The sequence below is a fragment of the Phyllobates terribilis genome, unplaced genomic scaffold, assembly GCF_046119375.1.
Source record: "Phyllobates terribilis strain yellow unplaced genomic scaffold, ASM4611937v1 Scaffold_12__6_contigs__length_324123572, whole genome shotgun sequence".
NCBI lineage: Eukaryota > Metazoa > Chordata > Amphibia > Anura > Dendrobatidae > Phyllobates > Phyllobates terribilis.
In genome coordinates, this window is record NW_027362772.1 from 90,728,861 (window position 1) to 90,743,817 (window position 14,957).

Sequence of the window (14,957 nt, forward strand, 5' to 3'; positions counted from 1 at the left end):
CCTCCGCCGTCCCTCGCTGCGGTCTCTGGGTTGGACTCGGAGATCAGAGGAATATTCTGTCCTGTAATTTACATTCCTCACGTTGTGGGGAAGTCGCAGCTTCTCGGGGCTGTAATTACCCCGCAGCGGGGGCTCCTCCATGTACAGGGGGCTCCTCCATGTACATATGCAGCCAGCATGAGCGTCAGCTTATGTGTCTCTTTGGAGTATGGGGGTGCATGTCTCTACCGTCAGGCATGAGGGGCCTCAGGAGTGTTGTCTGAACAGGTGGAGTTGACTTCAGTGCTGCGATGTTCAGGAAATGATCTATAATCAGATTAGAGCAGAATGGAAACGCTTATTCCCTGGAGAGGCGACGCCGGAGACCCCACCGCAGACTCCCCCAGATGGCTCAGTACAGACATGACTGCAGGCACCAGGGTGATAAGCCCTCAGCCTCTGCTCCCTGTTATCAGCCCTCTCTTCTTGGCTGGCTGCCTGGACACATTACCTGTGTGATCAGAGTCCGTGTCTCCGCAGATCCGCGCGCTCAGCACATTCCTGACATTTTGGGCCACGTTGGCTCCGACCACAGAAGTTTGTCTGTAATTATAATCCATCACAAGGCAGGAGCCGCGACCGGGCGTATCCGGCACCATGGCGGGGAGGGCCGCGGCCCCCAGACCTCACATCTGTGGCCCCCAACCTTCCCATGGCCTCGGGATCATCTTCAGGTAAATCTACTGTGGCCCCCACAGCATTGTCTGGATCCACTAGTAACAAACCCTCAGCTGTGTGAGCAGGACGAGCCATACAGCGGGCTGGGCCGACAGCAGCCGAAATCTTAGGCCACGTTCACACGGTCAGTATTTCACATCAGTGTTTGTAAAGCAAAACCAGCAGGGGGTGATGAATACAGAGGGGGTGACTGTGTCCATTCTACGCTTTCTTCCTCTCCTGGTTACAAAAACGGAGGTAAAATACTGACCAAATCCTGAGACCACCGTCAGATGTCAGACATCCCGGGCCGACGGCCGCCCGTATACTGCAACAAAGAGCGCTGCTCCTGTATCCAGAGGAGAAAACGGCAGGAACCGCACATAAGAAAGCTCAGGATAAAGGGGAAAGGCCACATCCGTCCTCCCGGACCTCCGGCCCCACAGTCATTAATGACATTGTTTCCCATGGATCCAACCACATCCACCCAGCTGCGATTGTCTGTGGTATCCCACTGTGGGACTACAAGAACCAGCAGGGCGGCACTGCAGAGCCCTGTATGATACCGTCAGCTGAGCCGTGTAGTTTACATGAGGACCCCAGAGATACTTGGCCCCCTTCACCATGGGGGGCCATTCTCCGGTGGTCGATATTCGCCGCTGCCGCCATGAAGACTAGAACTTTTTGGAAAACTATTTGCAAGTTTATTTCTGAGAATCTTATAATCGTCCAGAAAACCTGTAATAAATATAAAAAAATAAATAATTGTGAGACGAACGCACAGCGATAACACTGGGGTGCGGCCAAGTACAAAAAGGCACGAGAATAAGTTAGAAAACAAAAAATCCCCCTCGTCAGGCACTTACAGGGCGGCCGGAGGGGCCGCCACCCCGGGTCACAGCAGAGGACAGGGGGGCGAGGGACCCGCACAATATCCTGCACAAGATCTGGGGTGGCGGAGGCCGGAGAGCAGGCACATCGGCCCGGCAGTCTTTATGAGGAAGGGGGGATGGGCTTGGATGCCCGGGGGCCGCGCACACACTGCACACCTCACATCTGTGCTCCGAGATGTGGCCCCGGCCCGTACCGTGTCACACCAACCGCACAACTACAAGGATCACTTCTCCAACGCCGAGCCGTCCTCTACCCATGATGCCCACGGGGGCAGATGTCTGCGGCTCGGGAGGGCAGGGGCCGCAGGAATCCCCCAAACATGTCTCTATATAGAAAAGTGCAGTCATGTCCAGAGATCGCAGAGTCCCCACCAGCGGGGGTTCCCGGTGTCAGGTGCCCGCCGCAGAACTCAGCACCACAGAGCAAAAGCAAGAACCCGGCCCTCCGAGCAGCACACGCGGTCCTGGTCCAGCGCCACGTCGGGCCCTGCCGTCTGCCGATTAGGTGGTCACCAGTAGCGGGTGGGCGATGGCCACCACTACTTCTTAGATGGGGATTCCCATTTGGCTGGCCTGTTCCTTCAGCCCCAGGATGCTGAAAGCGATGCGTTTCTGGTGGCCCGGGAGGCGGATGCCCAGCTGCTTGACATCACTGTAGAGGAAACACAGGAAAGGGTTAAATAACCTGGATATTACATGTCCCCCCGAAAAAACACCTGAGGTCCTATGTTCTCCACTGTCAATATCTCTGCTTGCTGGCAGTGACTGGTAACATCCAGGGGCTGAAGACCAGCCCTGACCCAATACTTCTCACAGCAGGGGGTGGGTTGCAATGTGCCAGAGCTGGCGGATGGGTGGTCTCTACCCTCGGGCGGGGGACACTCACTCTTGGTGCATTAGGATGATCTTGTCCATGGTGTTGAACTGCGAGGACATGAAGCACTCGGTGTACTGCTGCATCTTGATGGACTCCAGCCACTCCGCGATGCTTCTGAACGGCATGCCCTCGGACCCGCTGGTGCTGGGCAGGCGGATGGAGATCCTGGGGCAGAGCACAATCCGGGGTCACTGGGAGCACCGGGCTAGTGTTCATGCTCTGAGGAGCATGGGAGTGGTAGTACCTACCTTGGGTCAAAGTCAGCCAATGTCTTGAGTGAGTCGGGCGCTCGGATCAGCTTGTCCAGGATGCTGACGATGTCGGCGAACTTGGGCCGTCGGTTGCGTTCTTGCTGCCAGCATTGCATCATCAGCTGGTAAATGGCGGAAGGGCAGTCCATCGGGGCCGGCAGGCGGAAACCCTCATTAATCGCCTTCATGACCTGTGAGGGGGAATGGTAACACGTCAGTGCCCGGTCTGGACTACACCCGCAGTCTACGCGATCAGCGGTGCGGATGGCACCTACCTCCTGGTTGGACATCTCCCAGTAGGGCCGTTCACCGAAGGACATCACTTCCCACATGACAATGCCATAGCTCCACACGTCGCTGGCCGATGTGAATTTCCTGTAGGAGATGGCCTCAGGGGCCGTCCAGCGGATCGGGATCTTGCCACCCTATGAGAGAAGCTTGGGGTGAGTCTCAGGGAACGTCTCCAAGATGCGACGTCCCCATGACCACATGCAGGACGGTCTCCACCCAAGAAAAACAGCCTGAGCCCAAGACAAGCGGCGGACTAATCCCGGGAGAGCCCAAAACATCCACCTGTTTGCTTAAAGGATCAGCTTCATGGACTACAAAGCCGTAATAACCCTCCCCGACAGGTTATAACAGCCAGGATCTCATTTCACATTGGACCAGTGTCCCTGATTCGGACCCTCTTGACACCCCACTTGCTTTGTGTGGTCAGGAATGAACCTCTCCAAGTACCGACACTCACACTGGTCGTATATGTTGCCTCGGGGTCATCCTCCAGGACCCTTGACAGTCCGAAGTCGGAGACCTTGCACACCAGCTGGCTGTTCACCAGGATGTTCCGAGCCGCCAGGTCCCGGTGAACATAGTTCATCTCGGAGAGATATTTCATGCCAGCGGCGATACCTCGTAGCATGCCCACCAGCTGGATGGCACTGAACTCCGCATCATTATCCTGCAGAAACCAAGGAGAAAGCGTCAAACCCAACCAGAACGCCGTCTCCGGCAGCTGGGGGTCCCAGTCTAATAATCAGGCGCCTGTTATACTACAACCCGGGCTATAGGGGAGACTGACGTCCTACCGTGCATAGCATCTACATTCCCAACAATAACGGGTTAGTAGCCTCAGATAGGGGTCACCGTGTCCACTCAAATCGCAGCCCATGCCAGCACTCGCCCCAGTCCCCCCTCACCTTCAGGAACTTGTCCAGCGCTCCGTTCTCCATGTGCTCGGTGATTATCATCATTGGTTTATCTGCGGGAAGAAAACGTCTGTGAGTCGCATTCACAACACGGAGCCGCCGAGGAGCCACGGACTAAGTCTCCTTACACTTGGACACGACTCCTTCCAGCCGGATGATGTTGTGGTGACAGAACTGCCCCATGATGCTGGCTTCGCTCAGGAAATCTCTGCGCTGCTTCTCCGTATAACCCGCCTTCAGGGTTTTAATGGCCACCGGAGTCTCCTTCTTTCCAGGCAGCTTGAGAATCCCTTTGTAAACTTCTCCAAACTCCCCTGCAAAGACGGGGTCCGCAAATTAATCCAAGCTTAACCCTAATATCGGCTATAAAAAAAAAAACCTCTGCGATATGAGGGTCCGCTCCTGTCCATGTAATCTTCAGAGTCCCCTCCGGAGCTGCGCTGACCGTCATCAGTCAGCTCCACTAAGACCCCGTAATGCACTGCACAGAATTATATTTTGGGACATGTCATCTAACCCTACCCCTGTAATCCTGCCATAATGACCCCCACGGTGGAGGAGGCTCTATGCTGGTCCTCAGCCAGATTAGTACTATCCGCCCCCAGAAAACCGTACCTGCTCCGATGACTTTTTGCCTGGTGACTGCATTAGGAGAGATCTCAGTGGTAAACTTCAACACGGCCTTGTTGGGGTCTTCATACGTGTGGGGGTCCACATAGGTCTTCAGAGGTTTCAGCTGTTCTGTAGAGAAATATGGAGAATGCAGAAGATGAGAGCGAGAAGACGAAAGACAATGAATCAGAATGGAAGCAACTCGAAACGCACCGGACTTGGAGAAGTAAACGTCCTCGGCGGACTGGCGACTGCGACTATTTCTCCTACTGCAATATGAAAAAGACAGAGGTCAACACGAGAAGTGGAGGCCGGAGGAGGAGGCCAGGAGAGGCCACGCTGCATACCTGCGATGGAGAAATATCACAATGATTATCACGACGATGATGAGGACGACGCCGGTCGCTGCCCCAGCGATAATGGCCGTCTGATTCGCACCTTCGGGCTCTAAATGTGAAAGGACAAAAAGGAGCATGAGACCTGCGGCCTGAAATTATTGGGGTGAATGGGGAATCGTATTAATGGGGCTCATCCAGACTTGCCTTCAGGGAGGGTATCAAACTCGTACTCCATGCTGTAGGTCCCGGCGGCTTCTGGGGTTTGGGCCTGGACTCGGACAACGTAGGTCGTGCTGGAGGAGAGTTTTGCGAGTGTGACCGAGTTGCCCTCACAGCGATGGACGGTGTAACTTTTCTCGTCATTCTGGACAAGAATGAAAATCAATGAGGGAGAGCCGGGACAGGAGGCGGCCCCCCCGATACCGAGGACGTACGGGAACGGGGGACGGGGTGCTTTACCTTTTTATTATAGGCCACTTCATAGCGCAGGATCCGGTTCTGCTGCCGTGGAGATACGGACCAGGACAGGCTGAGCGAGTTCTTGCTGCGATTGTCCAGGTTCACAGAGGTTACTTTGGGGGGTTCTAGAAGAGATGGTAAGTTAGTACACCCCGTACGACTTCACGGTCACATTCACCGCACAGCGGACACCGGCGGCTCCTCACCGGTTTGGTTGACGCTGACGCGCAGGGTGGTGTAGCTGCGGCCAGATTTGGGGCTGGACACGCCGTTTCGGGCCTCTACAGTGAAGGTGTAGTTCAGGTGCGGCTCCAGGTCGCTGACCGTTAGCGAGGTTCCTATGAGGTGGAGCGGATCTTCGGAGTACCGTACACTGGCATCACATGGCTGGCAGTCTCCTTGGTCGGGCAAGCACTGCTCACAGGTGACGACATAGATGACATCTTCGCGGCCACCATTATTACTGGGAGGCAACCAGTGCAGCATGATCTTAGACCCAGAGCCGACAACCGTGAGGTCACGAGGAGCCGATGGGGAACCTACAACACAGCAGACGATTAGAAGGCAAGCCTACAAGGAGTCCATGCGTCCCACCCATCAGAGAGCCTCCATGACTTACTTGTGCACGGGGAGGAGATGGCGTCCGTCGTCGCTCGAAAGTAGCCATCTTGGCACAGACAGGAGGTGGCGCCTTCAGCGGAGGGTTCGGTGTGATCGGGGCAGGGCTGGCAGGGGCCGATGGAGGCCTCATCCTTGAAGAACCCGGCTTTACAGGCTGCAGAGAAAAAAGATTCAGACGGGTAAATATCCCGAAGGATAGAAGCTGTGGACGACGACTTCCCGCATCATCCACACACAGTATATGGCGGGAACACGTAGATGAGGCGCAGACCACCCGACCTGCACGTTATACAGCGAGGACTCGCAGCCGTCATGGCAGCTGAACGGGTCAGTAATGGAGGCTCGTCTGTCATCTCTCAGGAGGACCAGCTCTGACACCAGTCACCCTGCCGAACCAGTTCCCCGACCCGAGACCTCGTCACGGCGTCCCCACTTCACGGCCCAGCGCGGCCTTCAGACGTGGATTTGAGGACGGCTCGGTGTCCTGGACCCAGCCGGGGTTTTATGGTCGGAGTATAATGTGCGGGCCCAGACGGGGAAACGATATTCACAACGCCTTAACAGGAGAGCGACGGCGGAAAAAAAGAAGCCGAAATCCATCGCACCGCAAATAGGAAACAGATGCGAAGCCGCAGAGTCCTCGGGCCGGGACACAATCAGGCTTCTCTATGTATGTGCCCCCCACCCCGGACGAGGCGTCACCCCCGACCCAGCTCACAACAATACGGGTCCATCACCTCAAATACCTGCACGTCCTCAGGACCTGCAGCTGATGGGGGCAGATCACAGGCGGAGGATCACAACCCCCACCCTCCCCCATTCTCTTTGAACACCCGGGGAGGAGCAGAGCAACAAGTGGTTAAATCCTAAAATTACTGCAGGTTCCCTGCCTGGAGCAAAACGCTCAACCACAGGGAGAGAGAGCCGCCATGACAGCGCGAGGAAAGAGAGCGGCAACGTACCGAGACCTCCAGAAACGTCCCGGGGACGAGGGGTTAACACCCCATGAGGACGGCAGAGAACAAGGACGGATGACTCCAGGACACAGAGGAAAAGTGGACGGTCGCTCATAGCAACCAGACTCCAGCCAATGGGAAGTTCCAGCTGCTCGGGTGCTACGGGCGATTGCTCCACTTTTCATTACTCTTGAGAAAGAACTGCAGAAAGTGAGGCGGCGAGAGCCGTGATGGAGGGGACCCCAGCTGTACGCCCCTCTCCGGACCCCCGCGCCGTCACTCAGCTCTCCCGGCAGATTGATGGAGGTCAATGGAAACTCTTGACCCGGCTTGTCGGCAGCAGAAACATAAAGGACGATCTCCACACCAGACCGAGCCATTGTGAGCCGTGAATGGACTGGGGACAATAGAGAGGATAAGCGAGGAGGGGCTGGGAGCATCTGCCAGCTGCGGGGGGCTTCCCCAGGACTCGGCGCTGCCTCAAAAGGAAGCATTCTGATAGCAAGACGGCAGCGTCTGTGGGAAATGGCCGAGAGAGACGGCGGCATTGTCCTCCAGAAATCATCAAAGGACGGAGGGTCTCACTCCACTGCGAAGGGGGTGGGAAACATGGACGAGCCACACACCGAGCACCCAACAACGGGCATCCGCCCTGGCAACCGTCCCAAGTCATCAGCCACGGGCTGTGGACAAACACAGTGTCGGGCCAGAGCCTACAGAGCCGCCATGTAACACCCCCCCTCACACCCGAGCCTACAGAGCCGCCATGTAACACCCCCCCTCACACCCGAGCCTACAGAGCCGCCATGTAACACCCCCCCTCACACCCGAGCCTACAGAGCCGCCATGTAACACCCCCCCTCACACCCGAGCCTACAGAGCCGCCATGTAACACACCCCCTCACACCAGAGCCTACAGAGCCGCCATGTAACACCCCCCCTCACACCCGAGCCTACAGAGCCGCCATGTAACACCCCCCCTCACACCCGAGCCTACAGAGCCGCCATGTAACACCCCCCCTCACACCCGAGCCTACAGAGCCGCCATGTAACACCCCCCCTCACACCCGAGCCTACAGAGCCGCCATGTAACACCCCCCCTCACACCCGAGCCTACAGAGCCGCCATGTAACACCCCCCCTCACACCCGAGCCTACAGAGCCGCCATGTAACACCCCCCCTCACACCCGAGCCTACAGAGCCGCCATGTAACACCCCCCCTCACACCCGAGCCTACAGAGCCGCTATGTAACACCCCCCCTCACACCCGAGCCTACAGAGCCGCCATGTAACACCCCCCCTCACACCCGAGCCTACAGAGCCGCCATGTAACACCCCCCCTCACACCCGAGCCTACAGAGCCGCCATGTAACACCCCCCTCACACCCGAGCCTACAGAGCCGCCATGTAACACCCCCCCTCACACCAGAGCCTACAGAGCCGCCATGTAACACCCCCCTCACACCCGAGCCTACAGAGCCGCCATGTAACACCCCCCCTCACACCCGAGCCTACAGAGCCGCCATGTAACACCCCTCCTCACACCCGAGCCTACAGAGCCGCCATGTAACACCCCCCTCACACCAGAGCCTACAGAGCCGCCATGTAACACCCCCCTCACACCCGAGCCTACAGAGCCGCCATGTAACACCCCCCTCAGCGCCGTCACACCCGAGTCTACAGAGCCGCCATGTAACACCCCCCCTCACACCCGAGCCTACAGAGCCGCCATGTAACACCCCCCCTCACACCCGAGCCGCCATGTAACACCCCCCTCACACCCGAGCCTACAGAGCCGCCATGTAACACCCCCCTCAGCGCCGTCACACCCGAGCCTACAGAGCCGCCATGTAACACCCCCCTCAGCGCCGTCACACCCGAGCCTACAGAGCCGCCATGTAACACTCCCCCCACACCCGAGCCTACAGAGCCGCCATGTAACACCCCCCTCAGCGCCGTCACACCCGAGACTACAGAGCCGCCATGTAACAGCCCCCTCAGCGCCGTCACACCCGAGCCCACAGAGCCGCCATGCAACACCCGAGCCCACAGAGCCGCCATGCAACACCCGAGCCCACAGAGCCGCCATGCAACACCCGAGCCCACAGAGCCGCCATGCAACACCCGAGCCCACAGAGCCGCCATGCAACACCCGAGCCCACAGAGCCGCCATGCAACACCCGAGCCCACAGAGCCGCCATGCAACACCCGAGCCCACAGAGCCGCCATGCAACACCCGAGCCCACAGAGCCGCCATGCAACACCCGAGCCCACAGAGCCGCCATGCAACACCCCACTCAGTGCCGCCATGTAACACCCCCCTCAGCGCCGTCACACCCGAGACTACAGAGCCGCCATGTAACACCCCCCTCAGCGCCGTCACACCCGAGACTACAGAGCCGCCATGTAACGCCCCCCTCAGCGCCGTCAAACCCGAGACTACAGAGCCGCCATGTAACACCCCCCTCAGCGCCATCACAACCGAGCCTACAGAGGCGACCCTGGCGCGGGGCGATCACATGACAGCGGCCCAGAATGCCTCCATAAAGAGAATTCAATGCATAGAAAAAAAAGGTATGGAGACCAGACCTCGAACAGGGTGGGAAGGTGGGGGGGCCGCAAGATTCATGTCAAAGTGGTCACACACTGGGTTAGAGCGTCAGCTCTGTGCACAAGCTGTGCTCTGTCGGGGATAATCCCCGGTGACAGGTACACGTGACCCTGATGGAGACCTCTCCTGCCCGAGGGGCTGCTGCACTGTTGGGAGTGTATGGCTGGGGCCCCAGGCCCCCCGCTCCTCACCCCCGCACCACTTTCCCATTTTGACCTCTGACTCCAATTTGTTATAAAAGACACAAACACCAAGGACAATAATCCCGATAATCCGGCCCTTGTCTGAGTCCGATGCCGGGAGCTGGTACCTGCCCAGGACCACCCGCTGCCTGTACCCCACCACAATGTAAGCCTGGAACGAGGCCCTGGACGTGGGCAGCGGGTGAGGGCCCAATCATCCCATGTGCAGCTGGAGCAGGACCATGTGGGGGGAGGAGGACGCCACTTACGGCCCAATGCAGATGCGCAGGGTCCTTGTACTGATGAGCGGGCACCTGGCACGGGCAGGGAGGGCGCACACTGTGGGGGAGTGGGGGCTTCTGGTAATGGGCAGACACAGAGCAGCCGTCAGGGTCAGGACTATCACCCCCACCTTCCTGCAGATGTCCCGTCCCACGCTCACAGCTGGAGGAGACGAGTTTAAGGCCGGCGCGGCCCCTGTCCCAGGACAAGCTCAATCTTGATCGGAATCCAAGACATCAGGACAAGTCTCCATGTGCGAGAACAGACGGCGGAGGCCGAGATAATGTCCCAAGCCGAGTGCATGACGCCCCCACACAGCACCAATATGGACCGAAGATATAGGTTATCCGCAGGATTAAAAGGGGCTCGCCCAAAAATCTCCAGCACACTCTCACATCAATGTGGACATTCAGCTTAAGAATGAAACCCTGATGCCAGGGGTATCAGCCCCCCAAACAGCGGCTTCTGGAAGGGGTTTGACACTTTTTTTCACTTGCAGTACCGCCTGTCACCACGTGCAAAGCGCAACATTCCTCAGACCCCAATAGAACAGCGCCCCCTCCCCAACAATCAAATCCACAGAAAGGATAAGGATAAAATCTGCTAAAGCTGTTGACAAAGGAGCGGTCAAAAGTCAATTTCCGCATTTACTGAAGCCCCAGCTCCGTGTTCCAGATTATTTACATTGCAGGAAACGAGGATTAACCCTTCTCACTCCCGCAGAATCGAGGAGCGGACGGATGATGCAGGAACTAATGAATGAATGTGGATCCGTGCCTTTAACCTGCGTCTCCTCGTCGGATATCCCGCACAATCACCGCTTCCTGCTTGCTGGCGGTTCGGGGGGCTCCCGACCTCGGGATGTGAAGAGGAAGCCGCGCTTCCTTCTGCGATTCTCACTGCAAAGAGCAACATCTCATCCGGGAACGACCCCCCGGAACGAGACCCTCGGATCGAGCCGAGCGGCTGTGGACAGCGAGTCACTCGCCCCCAATGGAGGACAGCTGTGCCGGACACTCACTGTGGCCCCAGGGCTGATAGCCGGGGGCCACATCTGATGTCTGTCTACTCCCCACTATAGCCATGAGCTAACTGGATCCCTACAGGCAACCGTGCCCAGAATAGGGACCTGTGGCCCCAGACAGAAGGCATGGACTCTGCCCACATACACACACACAGTCGCCTCCGCGGGGCCCTGGAAGTAGCTGATACCAGAGAGAACACGACTGCTGGCGAAAGGCCAGGCTCCTCTACAAACACGTCCGTAAATCTTCGGAAGTGAAACCCAACACGGCCGATGTGAGACCGCGGCCTCCAAATATAATTTCCTGGAGGTCTGACACCTGCCGAAACTTCACGAGGGGCGAGGACTCGGGTGACCTGCGGAGAGGTGCGAGTCACTGATTGCGAGTCACTGATGGCGCCGCCCTGTTCCCACGGTTCAGGAGAGATTAATGGAGGCCGGGAGGATCACCTGTGCGCTGAATCAGGCGGTGACACATCCAGAACAATCGCTTCCCGGCCACGTCCTCATCACACGCCTCAAAGAGGGCGCAAAACATCAGGTCACCGTGGGGGAGGGGATCCATGATGTCGGACGCTGCGGCCAGATCCATGTCATGGACAGAAACACACAGCGGCGGATCAGAACGGCGCCCACCGGGCCCAGGACTTACAACCAGGTCCATCGTTTCTTCATGGCACCTCGCGGTAAACATGGCGATCGGCTGCCGATGTGATCCACGAGGGGCCACATCCGGATACAAGGGGGCTTCTATACTCTGGAGACGTGGCCACATGGGGGACAAAATTCCCAGGGCGATCGTACAAGGAGCGCTCAGTCACAAACAAAGCCCTAAAATTAAACCCAGAATGTCCGATCGGCGCTCCGCCCGCGGCCCCGGGGAGAAGGCGCTGGGAACTGACCACAGACAAATACAACCATGGCTGCAGAGCTGCGTTCCCAGAACCTGGGGTCATCTCCCTGCACAGCGTGCCAGCACGTCCGGCCTCAGCGAGGAGGGGGCACGGAGTCCAGGGGCCTCGCAGGAACACGGCTTTATACAGACCCCGGCAGCAACGGAGGGAACGGGGCCGAATGCAGAGAGCGTCAGCAACGAGGCCGAATGCAGAGAGCGTCAGCAACGGAGGGAACGGGGCCGAATGCAGAGAGCGGCAGCAACGGGGCCGAATGCAGAGAGCGGCAGCAACGGGGCCGAATGCAGAGAGCGGCAGCAACGGGGCCGAATGCAGAGAGCGGCAGCAACGGGGCCGAATGCAGAGAGCGGCAGCAACGGGGCCGAATGCAGAGAGCGGCAGCAACGGGGCCGAATGCAGAGAGCGGCAGCAACGGGGCCGAATGCAGAGAGCGGCAGCAACGGGGCCGAATGCAGAGAGCGGCAGCAACGGGGGGAACGGGGCCGAATGCAGAGAGCGGCAGCAACGGAGGGAACAGGGCCGAATACAGAGAGCGGCAGCAACGGAGGGAACGAGGCCGAATACAGAGAGCGGCAGCAACGGAGGGAACGGGGCCGAATACAGAGAGCGTCAGCAACGGAGGGAACGGGGCCGAATGCAGAGAGCGTCAGCAACGGAGGGAACGGGGCCGAATGCAGAGAACGTCAGCAACGGAGGGAACGGGGCCGAATGCAGAGAGCGTCAGCAACGGGGCCGAATACAGAGAACGTCAGCAACGGAGGGAACGGGGCCGAATACAGAGAGCGGCAGCAACGGAGGGAACGGGGCCGAATACAGAGAGCGTCAGCAACGGAGCCGAATACAGAGAGCGTCAGCAACGGAGCCGAATACAGAGAGCGTCAGCAACGGAGCCGAATACAGAGAGCGTCAGCAACGGAGCCGAATACAGAGAGCGTCAGCAACGGAGCCGAATACAGAGAGCGTCAGCAACGGAGGGAACGGGGCCGAATACAGAGAGCGGCAGCAACGGAGGGAACGGGGCCGAATACAGAGAGCGGCAGCAACGGAGGGAACGGGGCCGAATACAGAGAGCGGCAGCAACGGAGGGAACGGGGCCGAATACAGAGAGCGGCAGCAACGGAGCCGAATACAGAGAGCGTCAGCAACGGAGGGAACGGGGCCGAATACAGAGAGCGTCAGCAACGGAGGGAACGGGGCCGAATACAGAGAGCGTCAGCAACGGAGGGAACGGGGCCGAATACAGAGAGCGTCAGCAACGGAGGGAACGGGGCCGAATACAGAGAGCGTCAGCAACGGAGGGAACGGGGCCGAATACAGAGAGCGTCAGCAACGGAGGGAACGGGGCCGAATACAGAGAGCAGTAGCAGAGGGAATGGGGCCGAATACAGAGAGCATCAGCAATGTGCACAGTATGGATACGACACATGCCCCATTTACAGCTTGAGCCCCCAGACGTCAAGGTCTCGTACTGCGGACCCCACCTCCCCTCATTCCTGACATATCGGAGCATAAATCCTGCGGTGCCGGGTGCAGACACCTGCGGCTCCCGTCTGCTCCTCCTGCGCTGGATCCAGACACACAACCTGGTTCTAATAAAAGTCTCATTATCAGGAGGCTCCTGACAAATCTCAGGCGTAGGCCCCCCCGCGTGTGGAGCTGGGGGGACGGCTGGTCTCCTCCTCCGCTCCAGGACCATACAAGGACATGGCGAGATTCCCAACATCAGGAAGCTCAGGAAATGGCGGACTGACGAGCTGTGGGTAAGGGGTTAATAGTGGCGCCGCAGTGCTGCTGACATCTCCGGCCTCTCAGGCTGCGTCCTCTGTGCGTTACTATGGATCATGTATGGTCTGCGGGATCACAGTGATCGACAATGACTGCACCCACTCAGCATCGCCCGCACCGTGCGCCATCAGGCAATCTATATGTAACGCCACATCTGACACGTCACACAGCGGCGTCACATATAACCCACAGCGGACGAGACGCCGTCCGGCATGTGGAAGCCGGGATCAGAGGGAAGAAGGAAATCCCAGGAGAAGAACCCAACCATCACCGCACTCCTCAGTCCTGAAGCTGCGAGCGAGTCCATGTGTGTCCGGAACATTGCCGGCCATTGCTCCCCGACACACAGGCCCGAAGGTCAGCAACGAGCAGTGACCTGGTGACAGATGAGTGAACGAGGATGCAGAACCTGCGGCCACCTCATGTCTCAATCCCTACTGAAAATATATATCCCGCTGATAGGGAAAGCTGCTGAGGTGAGAAATACTGATAGTGAGCGCAGCTCTGGAGTATAATACAGGATGTAACTCAGGATCAGTAATGTAATGCATGTACACAGTGACTGCACCAGCAGAATAGTGAGTGCAGCTCTGGAGTATAATACAGGAGGTAACTCAGGATCAGTAATGTAATGTATGTACACAGTGACTGCACCAGCAGAATAGTGAGTGCAGCTCTGGAGTATAATACAGGATGTAACTCAGGATCAGTAATGTAATGTATGTACACAGTGACTGCTCCAGCAGAATAGTGAGTGCAGCTCTGGAGTATAATACAGGAGGTAACTCAGGATCAGTAATGTAATGTATGTACACAGTGACTGCACCAGCAGAATAGTGAGTGCAGCTCTGGAGTATAATACAGGAGGTAACTCAGGATCAGTAATGTAATGTATGTACACAGTGACTGCACCAGCAGAATAGTGAGTGCAGCTCTGGGGTATAATACAGGACGTAACTCAGGATCAGTAATGTAATGTATGTACACAGTGACTGCACCAGCAGAATAGTGAGTGCAGCTCTGGAGTATAATACAGGATGTAACTCAGGATCAGTAATGTAATGTATGTACACAGTGACTGCACCAGCAGAATAGTGAGTGCAGCTCTGGAGTATAATACAGGACGTAACTCAGGATCAGTAATGTAATGTATGTACACAGTGACTGCACCAGCAGAATAGTGAGTGCAGCTCTGGAGTATAATATAGGACGTAACTCAGGATCAGTAATGTAATGTATGTACACAGTGAC

At 57.5% G+C, this 14,957-nt stretch overlaps 1 protein-coding gene across 1 annotated transcript in view; it reads right to left on the reverse strand.

Moving 5' to 3' along the window:
• Nucleotides 1-1,377: 1,377 nt before the first annotated feature.
• The window catches only part of EPHA2 (EPH receptor A2), a 31,320-nt gene continuing 17,740 nt past the window's right edge, over nt 1,378-14,957 (reverse strand). The window contains exons 4-17 of the mRNA XM_073656131.1: nt 5,951-6,106; nt 5,538-5,870; nt 5,332-5,456; nt 5,083-5,236; nt 4,882-4,987; nt 4,748-4,803; nt 4,538-4,663; nt 4,051-4,236; nt 3,914-3,975; nt 3,466-3,675; nt 2,993-3,142; nt 2,715-2,908; nt 2,476-2,631; nt 1,378-2,241 (exon numbers count right to left, since the gene is read on the reverse strand). Of these exons, the coding sequence (XP_073512232.1) occupies nt 2,136-2,241; nt 2,476-2,631; nt 2,715-2,908; nt 2,993-3,142; nt 3,466-3,675; nt 3,914-3,975; nt 4,051-4,236; nt 4,538-4,663; nt 4,748-4,803; nt 4,882-4,987; nt 5,083-5,236; nt 5,332-5,456; nt 5,538-5,870; nt 5,951-6,106 (2,120 nt within the window). The 3' untranslated portion in view covers nt 1,378-2,135. The remainder of the gene's footprint in view (nt 2,242-2,475; nt 2,632-2,714; nt 2,909-2,992; nt 3,143-3,465; nt 3,676-3,913; nt 3,976-4,050; nt 4,237-4,537; nt 4,664-4,747; nt 4,804-4,881; nt 4,988-5,082; nt 5,237-5,331; nt 5,457-5,537; nt 5,871-5,950; nt 6,107-14,957) is intronic.